Source organism: Crotalus tigris, unplaced genomic scaffold, assembly GCF_016545835.1.
Source record: "Crotalus tigris isolate CLP2741 ecotype Arizona unplaced genomic scaffold, ASM1654583v1 scf7180000017625.6296891, whole genome shotgun sequence".
Taxonomy (NCBI): domain Eukaryota; kingdom Metazoa; phylum Chordata; class Lepidosauria; order Squamata; family Viperidae; genus Crotalus; species Crotalus tigris.
In genome coordinates this window covers 617,885-633,966 of record NW_024096520.1, presented here as the reverse complement: position 1 = coordinate 633,966, position 16,082 = coordinate 617,885, and the positions used below count along the sequence as shown (strand labels likewise).

The 16,082-nt window shown below is 40.6% G+C and overlaps 1 protein-coding gene across 2 annotated transcripts in view; it reads right to left on the bottom strand.

Moving 5' to 3' along the window:
- The window catches only part of TMTC1 (transmembrane O-mannosyltransferase targeting cadherins 1), a 145,325-nt gene extending 131,258 nt beyond the window's left edge, over positions 1-14,067 (bottom strand). For both annotated transcript variants that reach the window (XM_039333324.1, XM_039333326.1), the window contains exon 1: positions 13,612-14,067. In XM_039333324.1, coding sequence (XP_039189258.1) covers positions 13,612-13,967 — 356 coding nt within the window. In that variant the 5' untranslated portion in view covers positions 13,968-14,067. The remainder of the gene's footprint in view (positions 1-13,611) is intronic.
- Between the last annotated feature and the right edge of the window lie 2,015 nt (positions 14,068-16,082).

The following is a 16,082-nucleotide window of genomic DNA, read 5'->3' as shown; positions in this document are numbered from 1 at the left end:
TGCCAAACATCTGAAATGCAATATTGTGACCCACAGGGGGGTTTGTGCAATATTTTACGATGGGCCATAAAGCACCCCATCCAAGACTGTTGAAACTCTAAACACCAGTTGTAAGTGGAGGATTATCTATACAATTGTCCCCAAAAGAATGAAAGAGTAAAAGCAATAGATGCCTTCCATTACCACCGAAAAGAATTCTATCTTTATTATTCTTGTCGGTTATCCTCAGAACGATCGGAAAGGACAGGAGTCTTTGCATAGGGAAATAAGTTTAAAAACAAAGAAATTGTTAATAGGCCAGGTATTAAACTGCCTAGTGAGCAAATTACACATCATCTCATTTATATTAATATGCAGTTCAGAGCTTGTTACTCCAAACCATGTGCACCGTGTATGTGATGCTATGGACGCTCTTTTGTGGTGCCTGGAAGCTGTGGGGGCCTGGATAGGGGACAACAGACTTCAGCTGCACCCTGGTAAGATGGACTGGCTGTGGATAGAGGGCCCCTCTACATCTGGGGATTTATCATCTGGTCTTAGATCAGTGGTTCTCAACCTTTCTAATGCCGCGACCCCATAATACAGTTCCCCATGTTGTGGTGACCCCCAACCACTTATACATCACCGGGTGACAGGGGCGTGGCCAAAGGGGGAAAAATGGCGGACAGCCTTGTTTGGCGACCCCCGTGAAATGGTCGTTCGACCCCAAATGGGGTCCCGACCCACAGGTTGAGAACCACTGTCTTAGATGGAATTGCACATCTCAGACTGACCTGGTCTGTAATTCTTACTAAAAGTCAATAGATTTATATGATATGACGAGAAACCAGAGTATTTCTGTCAGATTCTTTTCAAGGATCAAACCAGCTTTTACGGAGAAAAATAAAGCCAAGCAATTAATACTCTTGAAGTCTGTTCAAAGTCTTTTTCGAATGCAAGAATGATTCCAAGACAGAATACATACCACCTGATATTCTCTGAGTTTGTATATTGTGCTATTTGTTAATCCATATGGATATGCTAATCCATAGTCTAATGAATAAATCAAAACTGGATAGATTTGCACAACATACTAAGCCATCGAGCATGATTTATAAGCCAAAACGGCAACCTTCTAATTCCACACTAAATAATCTGTCTTTTAATTTAGTGCTTTGAGATGCCACTTGATCTCATCTAGGCCAACAAATTGTGTCCAACAAGATTCTCAAAGTACGCTTGTTTGTATAATATTTCAATATAAGGATTCATAGAATTCTAGATTGTGGAGTTGAAAGTGACTGTGAAGATCATCAACCCTCTGCAATGTGCACGAAAATCAAATACAGTAGGCCATCATCAAGAGATGGCTGTTCAACTACTTTTTAAAGAATTGGAAACCCACAAGTGCCATAGACAGATTGTTCCACTGATGTACTGATCTAATTATCAGGATGTTTTTCTTATATTTAAATGAAATTTGAGTAGCTGCAATGTATACAACCATTTCTGCTCCTAGTTTTTAAGGCCACCAAAAACAGTTCTTTGCCGTCTTCCCTATAATTTCTCTTTATGTACCTTAACTAAACTACCATGTCTCCCTAAATCTTCTTCAGACTGAAATCCCAAATTTATTCTTATAGAGTAGGTTCATGTACTATCCTTGTACTCTTCCTCTGGATCTGCTCTAACGTTAACACCCTTTTAATATCCTTCTGGAATGTGATGTCACCTGACAGAGTAGAAGGAGAATAAGGATCTCAGTATCTTTGAGAGAACGTTGCTTCTAATGAAGCCCAGAACCTCATTAGCCCTTCTAGGAGATATCATTTTACTGTCTCATTCTCAGCTACTTTCTTTTTTTTTTTAATTGAAAGTTTTTTAAATTTTACAAAACAAATCCCTTCCCCCAAACCCCCCACCCTCCCATACCCTCCCACACCTCCCCAAACCTCCCAAGCCCTCCCCCAACCTTCCCAGAGCTGAGTACAGGCTTAATTAAAATTTTTCAGAAAAAGAAAAAAAACTTGAAACACATATAAATCCTAAACAAATCTAAATACATTAAATTGAATAGGTTATCTTCTCTAAAAAATAATAATTACAATCATTAAACACGTTATAATATACTCTAAACATTTTCTAGTGTCATACTTATATTATTATCCATCATTCTATATAAACTCCCTCCAAAACATAAATTTAAACATTACTTTCTTTGAATATCTATACCTACAATATAAAATCTAATCTCTCCCTCTTTCTTTATCCTAAAACACAACAATAAACATATAAACATTCATTATACCATTAAAACTAAATACTCTTTTGAATACTTAAACTAAATACTTATTCTCAGCTACTTTCAATGACCCCAAACAAAGCCTCCTTCAATTTAGTGCTTCTGAGCCATGAATCTCCCACCTTAAACCTTACATTTTTTCTCCCTAAGTGAATACCTTACATTTCTCTCTTTTGAAGTCAACTTCTTCCTATCAGCCCAATTTAATAACAGCAATAATGTTGTATAATACTGGCTTTGATACAGATCATGGTGGGACTTCACTAGCTACTAGTCTCCTATTCAATGTTTAGACATCGGGACCAACTCTCTGAAAAGCATGCCTGTGGTGAATCCACCTTACTGAAGTACCAGTTAAACCAATATTTTAACAGCTTGTAAGAGAACATGCCATGTGAAATCCTGTGAAAAGCTTTGCTGAAATCAAATTTTATCCACACACTCCACTTGTCCATTACAACTGTATCCTTGTCAAACAAGGAGTAGCAATTTGGCTGCTTTATTATTTCCTCTAACATCTTTCCAGGTATTAATAAGTCCACTGTTAGGTACTTAGAGGGATCTTTTTTCCTTTCTTCATGGAGGGGTTCACTTTTGCTTTTCTCCACTTCCCCAGTTCTCCAGAACTTCTCAAAGATAATCATAAGAGGATTAGGGTTTGTCCTAAAAGATATAGTTGGACATAAATTGGGAATCATTATACACAGGGCTTTTTTTCTCATAGAACACCCAGAACGAAGTTCCGGCATCTTTTTTGGATGGAACCTTGTAGGGTAGGCAAGGAGGGTTGTATGACATGTGTGAGTTTCGGCACCTTTTTTTTTTTTTAGAAAAAAAGCATTGATTATATGCAATAGAATGATGGGAGATAATTGATACATGTTTTAAATTAAACTAATTATGAATGGATACAATTTGCATTTAAAGGCTCATGACAACTTCATGAACATATCCAACAATCACAGGGAAGTAGCTTGCGCTGCATTCTTCTAGGATGCTTTTCCATTTCCCAACTAACCCAAAGTTCTGGCATTGTCTGTTGGTTTCCCATCCAAGTGCTAACCAGGTCCAATCCTCCTTAGCCTCCAAGTCCAGCCGGGAGCTGTTCCATGCTGTTTCTTCAAAGTCTGATAACTGAATGAAATCTGTCTCTCCTGGCATTTACTGAAAAAGGCTCTTAACTTCTGCTATGCTCAGAAATAATGTGATAGATGTGATGAATAATGTGAGAAGATAGAGAATTGCAACTAAACATATGCTTCTTCTAAAATGCTGTTATTTTGGACTATAGTGGTACTCATCGTTAAATGGTTCTAGGAGGTGCGATGAATACCAAAAGCAATAGTACTAAACAAATTTTTCCCATATGGAATAATGTAGTGAATCACAAGGCAGCCGACATCAAGTTCTAGCTGTTGAGTAGCCAACAAATAACGAGTACCAGGAGTTTCAAAGCAATTGAGCACCAAGATACCACTGAAATTAAATCTTATTTATCTGACAGATCTACCACAATAGCTTTTTGTAGAACTCATAACCTCTGTCACCCTTACCAGGTAGACTACACAGGTAACATAACTGGTAAGTTAATTCAACTTTATTATAAAGCTGCATTGACAAAATCTTACAGATCTGAAAAGCGTACACATACACACACACACATAGACACACACACCAATTTCCTTTGCAATCTGAGAAAATAGAAAGGGACTTTTGGGGCTTCTTTCCCCAACCACTATCCAGCTGCAGGCTATGTTGCCTCTTATCTGACATTCCCTAGACAGCATCTCTTCGCCTGTGTCACAAGATCTTTCCTGCACACCAATACAGTCTTTTTTTTTCTTTTCTTTTTTGGGAATGATGCAGAAATTAAGAGGTTTTTTTTTTTAATTTTCAGATGAGGAAATAAGGAGGAAATACTGAAAGAAACTTGATCCAAAATTGCTAAATGGGCTGGATCCAAACATCACACAAAACCATGACTCATTTGTTTATTCAATCAGCACTACTGTCTTGGTTCAAAATTATCACCATAATATTAAAGCCCCCACATCTCCTAGTTGTGTTTTAGTGGAAGAAAGAAAGGGAACAGAGGAAAAATGGTGAGCAATACTGGACAAAATAAAATGTATGAGCAAGATGGACTGGGAAGAGTCACGCATTTAAGGTAATTCTCACATCCTTTAAGAAGACATCTGCTTGCCATATATTTTGGAGAGAACCAACACTATTCACTGAGACACATGTGGGAAACTTGATTTGAAAGTTTTAGCAACCTGGTGTTGTGATTCCGTGCCAGCCTGTGCTTGCAACAGCTGAGTCGGAGGAATCTGAGGAGGAGGTGGAGGAGGCATTTGAAGGGCCATCAGGGGCAGAGGGAGGCTCTAATGAATTACAGGACTCAATGTTTGATGCAGAGCCTGGGCCCTCCAGTCGTGTTCCTGATGAAGCTCAGCTGTGTGAGGAGAATGAGTCAGACTCGGAGGATTCACACCTCATAGACTTGCTAAATTGACGCCTGCACATCATCAATTAGCGAGAGTAAATCAACAGCAGTCAATGCAGCACCTCCAGAGTAAAAAGAGAAGACAATGAGAGGCAATGCCTTGGGACTGCTAAATAAAGGGAGGAGGTATGGGCGGTGCTGGTTGCTGAAGGCAACCGTTTGCAAAGTGCTTCTTGGAATCCTGAACTGTTCGTCTTGCTTGTGACTTCTGGTCTGTTTGCATCATGTTTCCTTTGGACTTGAGATTTGCTGTTTGTGTTTTGGACTATTTGACAGGTTTGTCAACCATATTAAAAGAGTTTTGTTTTGTTGTAAAGTCTCCAGCCTGTTGCATCAGCAGGGGTTTGGTCCTTGTGCCTTTAACAAGGACGGCAATAGGCTGGGATAGAACACCTGGCTTCATAAGAGAAACAGGAGAACTTGAAAATAAGGAGGAAATAGATGGAGTGTTTGAGAGTAGCAAACTCTTTGGAATGTCTTCTGAAAGTTGAAAAACCTGCTTAGAATCAAAACAAACCAAAGAAATAGGAAAGAACTCAAAGGCACAAGAAATAGGCAGCCCAGGAAACTGCACTTTAAATTCAGTTAAGATAAAGAAAAATAGGAAATGAGTTTCAATGAAATTAATGGTGCTTCCTTCCTAATTAAGATTACAAACCTAAGACTGCATTCAGAAGAGTATCCTATTTATATAGCAACACTGATACTGTGTTCTGTGGAAGCTCTTGTCATACAGTGACGTATCTTAGAAAAATCATTTCTTATTCCAGAAAACTTCCTGGGGATAAGATTGCCAATGTATGAATGTGAGTTCCAAATAACCCACCAGAAACAGAGAACTCTTACCTCACCGTATTTGTGACCTAAGACTTTTGTGGTATCTTTCTTGCTTTTTATTGCACAAAGTGAATCTTGGTACAAATGCCCAGTCATGTTCTAGTGGCCCAGATGTTATCCCGATGGTGCTGAAACTACAGAAGGAAACCTCAATGTGCATGTCATGTAGTTTGTTTTTTAAAAAAAAAAATAGCATGCATTTTTGGCAGGATTAAAAAGTCTGATGAGATGCCAAAAATAGAAATCCATTTCTCTTTTAAAGAAAGAGAAATAGTAATTAGTACACAGTGTAGGAAAAAAATTAGTCTTCCTTCTCCTGCCAACAAACAAAATAAAAGTCAATTCCCTAGGCACAAGAAAAAAATAAATCAGAGAAATTAAAAATTCCAGTTAAATCTCTCCCTCCCTCTCTCTCTCACTCACTCTTTCTCTTTGTCTCTCTCTCCCTCCCTCCCTCCCTCTCTATGTGTGTGTGTGTGTGTGTGTGTGTGACAGAGACAGTCCTCGACAATTGAGCCCAACATTTTTGTTGCTAAGCAAGACAATTGTTAAGTGAATTCTGCCCCTTTTTGTGACCTGTCTTTCCACAATTGTTGTGAATCACTGCAGTTAAGTTAATAACACAGTTGTAAAATGAATCTGTCTTCCCCATTGGCTTTGCGTATCAGAAGACCACAAAAGGGGATCACGTGACCCTGGGACACTATAGCCATCATAAATACATACCAGTTGCCAAGCATCCAAATTTTGATCATGTGACCATGGGAATGGTACAACAGTCGTTAAAGGTGAAAAATGGTCATTAAGTCATTTTTTTCAGTGCTGTTTTAACTCTGAACAGTCACTAAACAAATGGTTGTAAATCGAGGACTGCCTGTATCTGCCTCCCCTTTATTCTTCTATGGATCCTTAACACTGTTGCTAACTACTGGTAAGGTTCTAATACTGTTAACAAATGAATTCAAGAGGCATGATCAGTTAACTGCAAGAACACCAATATAGCCCCTCCTCTTCAATAAGTCTTAAGACCGCATCACCAACGGTGGATTGATGACAGGCACCATCATATTCCAGGAGCCAAGGATGAGGGCCCCTCACTGGCCCTCTGAGAAGTACCGCCTAATTATTAGAGCCACCATTTTAATTTTCTCATGTCTACTGCTGTCCTGGAGAACTGTGGGAAATTTAAGATATGGTTAGTTTAAACAGCCAGCCTCCTCAAAAAATTTCCTCTTCAATTGAGTTTTAGAGAAACAAAGGTAATATTAGCCTGAACATTTAATTCTTAGATTTTCAGCTGAAAACAAACAAACAAAAAAAACAAACCCTGAAGGCAGTAATTACTTGGGCTCAGGAGTGGGCACTGTAGTGCAGAATTAAAAAAATTAATCCTAGGAATAAAGGTAGTGACAAATTTAAACAGAATTATGAAAGGCAAGGGTGTTTCAGTGACAACTAAGACGTGTTGAAGCAATAGTTTTTCCAGTGGTAATGCTTGATGGTGATACCCAAAACAGCAGAAGGAACAAGATAAATGTCTTCAAATATATAATTAATGCATACACAATTATTTAAGTAAAAACTCAGGTGGCATAGTGGGTAGAATGCAGTATTGCAGGTTGACTCTGCCCACAGCCAGGAGTTTGATCCTGACCTGCTCAAGGTTGATTCAGCCTTCCATCCTTCCGAAGTCAGTAAAATGAGGACTCAGATTGTGGGGAGCAATATGCTGACTCTGTAAACTGCTCAGAGAGTGCTATAAAGACTATGGGGCAATATATAAGTCTAAATGCTATTGCTATGCTAGTGCTAAAAACCAGAAGCCTCTGCAGATAGTCACAATGATAACATCACAATACACTTTTTCTTACTTGCTTTGTGATGTCACATAAGAAGTGAAATTTGGGTCATGACATCATGAATCACATTTTGCTCCATGAATGCCTGTGGCTAAAGTTCTACATCTGATTTTACTCTTATTGTGCATTTATCAACAGCGTGACAAAAGCAGCCATTTGTCGTTGGATACGCTTGTACAAAAGACAAAGCGAGGGCAATTTATCAGATGAGACGTATTAAACAGAGAATCTGAATCCTAACCATCAAAGACCATTTACAGACTTGCTTGGATACCAATGGGACAAAAGAAATCCATAGATTAACCTTCAACATCAGTACAAGTTGTCCGTGAATTAAACCAGCTGCCTCCAATCTGATCCCCTTTAAATTTATTGGATGCCAATTTCCCATTATCCTTAGCCATTGTGTTGACTGAGGGTTATAAGAATATATACATCTTGATGGCACCAACCACCAGCAAGATTAGCAAAAATGTTTAAAAATATGTTAGATGTTGGAAATGTAAACATAACATAGGCACATATTACCACATTTGGTGGACATGTGGTAAGGCAAAGGCCTATTGGAAAAATATACATATGTGGTTAGAAAAAATATTGGGCGAACAAGTGGATTTTAAACCTGAATTTTTTTTACTAGGCATTATGCCTGAAAAGACTAATAAGCAGAAACTATATTTAATTTTACACATCACTATAGCAGCGAGAATAATTTTTGCACAATACTGGAAGAATGAAGGACTGCCATCAGAGGAAGAAATAATCAGGAAAATATTGGAATGTGCAGAGATGGACAGATTAACTATGAGGTTGAAAGATAAAGAAGATACAGACTACTATCAAATTTGGAATTTATTTTATTCTTGGTTAGAGAAGAGAATGAAGGATTAGGAATTGAACATGTATTAGCATAGCAAACTCCAGACAACTTGTTGATTGGAAAAATTAACATATGTTGATGAAAAAAAATTAATAAAAATTTTTATTAAAAAAAAGAATATATACATCTTGAGAAAAACAGATTGAGGAAACCTACTTAAGAAAAGGAATGAATGGGGCAGATCAAAGAAGAAGATGACAGATATTTGATTTTGTGAAACCCAATCAATAGCAAAATTGTATGATTACAATTTTTCCAGCTTATATCAACAAATGATCTAGGTTAATTCTATGCCAGCCAGAAACATCCACTAAACTCACATCAAATTCTCTAGGTCAGTGATGGGGAACCTTTTAGAGACCGAGTGCCCAAACTGCAACCTAAAACCCACTTATGCATCGTTGGGTGCCAGGTGCGTGTGGCCATTGGGTGGGTGTGGCCCATTGGGTGGGCATGGCTGTGGTGGTAACAGCAGACTGGGTGGGTCTAAAAAGTTCAATCAATCAATTCCAACTTTACAAGATCTTTTTTTTTCCCCGTAAGAAGTTGAAATTGATTGATTGATTGAACCTTTTTTTTGTATACAGCGGCGGAGGCCTAAAACAAAAAGGTTTTATAAAACCCAGTTGAAGACCTAGGACTGGGGCGACGGCATGCGTGCCCACAGAGAAGGCTCTGAGTGCCACCTCTGGCACCCGTGCCATAGGTTCGCCACCACTGCTCTAGGTTCTAGAACTCAAGAACTGTCTAGTAATTCAAGAAGAAAGGTAACAAGCTGGTTTAGATATCAGCTACTAAACCTGTTAATCTACTCCACTATTGAACCATGGAATATATAGTAGATGGTCTAAGAGAACAGTCACCCACACAAATTTGTGAAAATATTATTCTATATCCAAAATGTATCTCTCTTTCGTCTAATAAGTGAATCCATCTATACTTAAAAGAAGATACTGATGGAAAAAAGACTAGGTGAGTACAAGAATGCATGGGCTGAAACTGAAGTAGATGTTGATTGAAGAATTCATATCCCTCTCAACAGCAATCCAGTGAATGCAACCTTTACCTGCACTTTTACAAAATGTTTTACCAGCCCTGTCTATCGTTCCCCAAAGTACAGCAAGCTCTCTGTCTGGCATAAGAAAGCAAACTGCCACTCTGCAGATGATTTTTCATGAAGCTGTCACTGACTATGTCCAAGACACATTCACAATAGCAGGAGCTGTAAGTCCAGGAAAATCCTGAGAATATGTACCAGGTCCATCTGGGGCAATGTAATTCCATCCAGAACCAAAGATGCTAAATCCCCAGATGCAGAACAGCTCTCTATCACAGCAACATGTGCTGTGTGTAAAAGCCCTTCCTTCTATCCTGGATCTCCCTGCAGTGGATGATCTCAAGCTCCTACTCTGTAAAAACAATAACTTCTCTCATTATTTATGCCATGCATTCACTTACACACCACTATCTCCCCTTCCCTTCCCTTCCTCTTTGCCAAACTAAAGAGCTCCGACTACTGCATTCTTTTCCTTATAAGATAGTCCCCTAATCATCTGTGTTGTGCTCTGTATTTTTTTAGCTCTGTAATAGCCTTTCCTTTAATCTATTTTCAATTGCTCTCTTAATGATTCCAAGCCTGGAATCTGACCCTTTTACTGCAGCTACACTCTGGATTGATAGTTTCATTGAACTGCCCATGGTAATTGCAAGATTCCTTCCTAGCTGTTCATTCCCAGCTCAGATTCTATTAAATATTGTATAGGTGTAATTTGCATTTTTGTGCCAACACATTTCACCTTGCATTAGGTTCCTTCAAACTACATTTGAAGACCACTCATCTGGTTTCAAGAGATACCAAAAAGATATTCTTGTTATTCTTTCCAACCCAATAAAATAATGAAAAAATTATTTAAAGGAAGTTGAGCTGGATCAGGCCAGAAGGTGCAGGAAAAAATAATCCTAAACGATTCCCATGGACAAGATATTTGGGTAAAAGTTCAAATGTACACAACTGGTCCCTTCTATTCTCTTCCTCCCCAGTTCCATGATCCACACTGGAATGCAGGCAAGGCACACATACAGGAAGTTTTTGTTTACTGACTGCCTTGATTAGCAACAGTGATGAAAAAATAACTTTACAATCAATCTTTACATTTATGATCTTTGCATGTCGGTAAAGCAAAGGCAAACTGAAGTAAGAGTATAAGGATGCTTGTAGCTTCACTTGGCAACTGCTTCACTTAATGACCAAGTTGCCAGTCCCAACTGTGGTTCCTAAATGAAGGCTTCTGTACATGTTCATCCAAACATATGGCCATTGCTGATAAAGGGGTTAAAAATAATACCAGAAGCTATCCTCTGTATTCCTTTTTTATTTTACCTTCCTTAACCATTTGGCACTATCAGCGAACAAATTTGTTGTATTTATAATTAGACCAGGTAAAGTTGGGAAATGCCCAGTCAGGCAGGGAGAAGTCAAGCAGGAAATTAGCTTTGAATTGCTGCATAGCCACAAGAGATCCAGAATTAACCTCCCCACAAACAAGTTCCATGGAACCTTTATCTGTCTGTTCCTAAGGAAAGGCAAGCCAGTCTGGGGAGATTCCTGTATTATAGGCAGAATGCAATGAAGTAGTTAGCTTGATCTCTACATATGTGGATCTGGTCATTTGCACCTGATAGGTGAAAAATAATGGGGAAACCTTTTCTCTATCTGATACTCTACATATCTGCTGTCAATCAGAGAATGTAAAACCTAGCCTAATAACAATAATCAGAAGGAAAGCAGTTTTCTTCATCCAAAACTCTACTCAGTGAGAAACTTTCAGCTTAAATCAAAACAATTTGAGTGCATTAAATATGAAGGCAACAGAGGGAAAAGAACTAAAACAATGCCAGCTTTAGAGAAAGACTAAAAAGATATTAATTTATTTAATACTCATAGCCTTGCATTTATATTTATAAATATTCTATTTTACTGAACAAATTGATGCACATATCGCTTGATTAAGCATACAACTACTTGGCTCCTTATAGAATAGAGGCAACTGTGGGCAAGTGTTAAAAATGAAGACCAGTCAGGATAATATGGTCAGAAGCTATGACTCCAGAAGGTACAAATGGAAAACAGATCAGACATTCTGAGGCAAAAGCAGTCAACCATGGAAATTAAAGGAAAGGAAGGGCTCCTTTGGCACTAAGGGGAAATGGATAAGAATCTTTATACAAAGAAAAAGTAAACAATGACATTAATCTTTTAAAAAAGCCTCCCCAAAGGAAAATATTCGAGGCCACACAATAGTTCTGAAAAGGTCACCACATTTCTTAAAAGAACACTTCTTTATCCAACTCCAGGACAGAAACAAAGAATAAAGAGAAAGCAAAAAAACCCATCTTAGCTATCAGTTATTATCCAGTTTAAAAGTCTGGGTGAAGCAGAGACTACCTTTGCATGACAACATGTTCACCTTATCACCAACACAGCCATGGTTTATCCACCAAACACAATTTTCTGGGTTTGCACAATACACTGAATCACATATGGACCTCCTGGAACAGGATTTGCATGTGGACTAAAATGTGGTTGAATAATTCGTGGCGTAGGGTATTGTACAAACAAAAGCATGGATTAAACATGTACACTAGATTCACACAACACACGGTTCTATGAATGTAGCAAAGGAGGGGTAACCTTCCAAGAGATTTCATTGGGCAACGGTCCTACCCCTAACACAAGCACTGAGTTGGAGGTCAGAGACAATAGAGCTGGGGCAGCAACTAAACCTACAGGAAGGTCAACTAAGAGGCATGACGGAGAGGCAGGGAAGTAAGAGCTTGCCCTTGGCCCAACTTATCTTATGGGTGCCAGTAGCATCTATAATATATTCTATGCCACTTGTGGTGTTTTCCTGATTTATATTCAAGGCAACACAGAATTTTCTCTGAATAAGTCAATAGCAATCCTTTTCTGGGTGCTGGTTAGACTGCAACCCTCATGATCCCAGCTCCTGGGTACAAAGCTGACCCCATGCCCTTCTTTTTATACTCTGTGGTCAACATTTGGTCAACATTTTCTACTCTTGAGTTACTCCAGGTAGAGACAGCCTTCTTACATTACTCCATCCCGCCTATTCTACACATTTGTATAAATGTATACAATGCTTTCTTATAGATTTGTATAGAACATATTATTCTATACATCCCACTCCTGTCTCATCTGAGTATCCATAACTACCAGTCCCAATTTTATGTAAGAATTTCTCAATGGTACCTAAACATGTGCAACAAGCTTTGATGCCAGCTGATCTCTAGTGCAAAATCAATAAGCCTTTCAGTTTCTCCATTCCAGGGACATGGTTAGTGCAGGAAAAGAAGAGAAGAGATTTGCAAAGCAGGCTGAGGAGAATAATGCCCTCTAACCATGTGCAGAGTGCAATGAACACCTCTCTTGAGAAAACCAAGGGTGGAGAAGTTTGTGCTGATTTGCTGGGTCAGTGTTAAAGAGAACTCCTGCTTTCTCAGCAAACTTTCCAGAAATCACTGCTAGAAATGAACCAAAGATGCTTTTTCAGGAGGCAATTGGAGTTTCTTGTTTTTCTTTGAAGATGTTTCGCTCCTCATCCAAGAAGCTTCTTCAGCTCTAACTGGATGATGTGGAATGAGTTCCCCACCATCCAGTCAGAGCTGAAGAAGCTTCTTGGATGAGAAGCGAAACGTCTTCAAAGAAAAAGAAGAAAGTCCAGTTGCCTCGTGAAAAAGCACTTTTGGGACAACTATGACCTGGATGACTCAGAATCTCCATAGTAGACTGCTAGGAATGAGGTTGGCAAGACAGCAACCAGCGATTCCCAGACTCCGAATCTTCTTTATGCTGACACATGCCAGCTACCTCCAGCTACCTCCAAAACCAAAAGACTTTAAAGTTGGAGACAGGGTCTATTTATCCACCAAGAGTTACACTCTACTTCTAAGAAATTGGGACCAAAATACGTTGCCCCTTTCTTTTCCCTATTAAAAGAGCGATCAACCCCAGGAGGGAAAAGGGGCTGACATTTAGTCCCGGAGCAGCTACTCGGATCAACGTTGACTACCCTGAACTGCAAGAGACCGAGGAGTTATCTAAGGCTCGGCTCAGGTCCGCGATTCAGGGACCAAGGCGGGCGGGCGAGCCGCCCGCGCCAGTCCTGCGAGAGAGAGTTCCGAGTCTGCCGCGCACGGCGGTCGGTGGCGAGGCTCGGCGGTGGCTTACCTGAAGGTGAGGATGCAGAGCGGGCGGTAAGACTTGTGGCTGGTGTTCTCGGCCATGCCCTTGCCCCAGAAGTCGTCGGAGAAGGCGGCCAGCGGGGAGGCTCCCGGTCGCACGTCCGGGTTGTTGACAATCGCCCACACGTCGTCGTGCACGAACTCGCCCTGCAGCGAGTTCCAGTAGCAGAGAGCGGCCAAAAGCGCGGCGCTCGCCGCAGCCCCGCAGCGCCCAAGCCGGCCAGCCCAAGCTAACCACCGCGGCTGTGGCAGCGGCGCTAGCGGCTCTCGGCTGCTGCGGCTCCCGCTTGCCGACCCCATCCCGCTATGGCGGCCGGCTAACTGCCTTGCTCCGCAGAGCATTCCCCGAGCTCATCTTCGCCCCGCGCCTGCATAGCCAGAGAAATACAAGACAGCCACTCCCGCCGCCCTCGCTCGCTCGCGCTCTGCCGCCGCTCCGCCTGGCCAGCCGCAAATAAACAGCGGCCGCCTCCAACCCGCCTCCCTCCTACCCCAGCGCGCATGCTCCGCGCGGCACGCGAGTCCGTCCTTGCCTGCCTGGAAGGTGGACCTGGGACGGGGGTGGTGGTGTGGCCGGCGCTCTCCCCCCCCCCCCAAAGTTCAGGCTCGCTGCTTTCCCCTTTGACCGATGCTCTCTCCCACCGGTGTCGGGATTCAGACGCCACGCTCCCCGCCAGCAAATAGGAGACGAATCCAGGCGGTCAGCATCTCTTTCCTAACCCAAGGGATCCAGTTTTGCATCCAGTTTTGGTCACCGCATTATAAAAAAAAAAAGATGTTGAGACTTTGGAAAAAGTGCGGAGAAGAGCAACTAAGATGGTTAAAGGCCTGGAGATTAAAACATATGAAGAACGGTTGCAGGATTTGAGTATGGCCAGTCTAGAGAAAAGAAGAACTAGGGGGGACATGATAACAGTATTCCAGTTTTTGAGGGGTTGCCACAAAGAAGAGGGGGTCAACTTATTTTCGAAAGCACCAGAAGGCAAGATAAGAAACGATGGAAATTAACCAAGGAGAGAAGCAACCTGGAATTAAAGAGAAACTTCCTAACAGTGAGGACAATTAAACAGTGAAACAGCTTGCCTTCAGAAGTTGTGGATGTTTCATCACTGGAGGTTTCTAAGAAGAGACTGGACAGCCACTTGTCTGAAACGATGTAGGGTGTCCTGTTTGAGCAGGGGGTTGGATTAGAAGACCTCCAAGGTCCCTTCCAGCTTTTTTTCTGATTGATTGAATGAACCATTCCAGAAGGTCTATAAAATGCTCATTCCTGAAAGGTTGGCATTGACTTTATTCTTTTTCTCCAGAGGAAAAAGAGAAGCCATCCAATTCTGTTGGTTCCTAATCCTTAGAAGAATCACTTTGAGCATCAGCCCGAAGTAGACAAGTAAGTAATGTGCTGGCTAACAATTGCCACTGATCTGATTGCACTTAGTCCATCAGTGCTATTACTGTCACTCTGGTTGGTGATGGTGGTATTTCCTAAAGACATTCCATTTTTTAGCTTTTAAAAGCAAGTCCAGATGTGCTGCCAGATGTATTGGACCCCAACTCCTACCATCTCCATTGTAAGCAAATTAAGTAATTATGTAGGAAAGCTACATTAAGTTGTGAAATAAAATGGCAGGGTGTCCTTAAACAAGCCACATTAAAAGGTCTAAGATAGTGTTTCTCAACTTCGACATGCTGGGGAATTCTGGAATTGAAGTCCACACATCTTAAAGTTGCTCGGATGGAGAAACATTGGTCTACGTACGGGAAAGGAATGGGCAAAGTCAATTCCAAATAACAACTAAAACAATCTCCATCTCACTCCAGGCTTGCAACTTGATTGAAATGGATCTACATCATCTGTTTCTTAAGAGTGCTAGAAGTCACTCAACCGTTACTGATTGACGGTTTCATCGTAAATGCTATGTTTTGGAAACCACTTCCATTTTTTAAAGATTTTTTTTTATAAATAAGACAATGAACATATCTAATACCACTTTCTCTGGTATTCCCCACAACAACCCTGGGGGGTGGGTTGGGCTGAAGGGGAGTGAATTGGCCCAAGACACCCAAATGGTTTTCATTCCTAAGGCAGGACTAGAACTCATAATCTCCTGGTTTCTGTGCTGGTACTTTAACAACTAGGTCAAAGTGGCTCTTTTCAAGATTTATTTCTGGGACTTCCAAAACGCTACCTGGAATGGCACAATATCCAGAATTTTCTGCACTGTAGAAAAATGTAAGCCTTCTGAATATTAATAAGTGTTTTGCAAACCCCACAGTTACCATTCTTGAGTTTTAGATCGCTCTGATCCTGCTGCCCATCCAGAAGGCTATAAAGCCTGGCTTTGGTCTACTCTAAGCTGTTAGTAAAGCCTCATGTAAGTGAGTTTGTGATCCAAATTAAGGTGTGAGGTGGCTCCGCTTTGGGGTTTTGCATTTATTATTGTTTGTGTTTTTTACTTG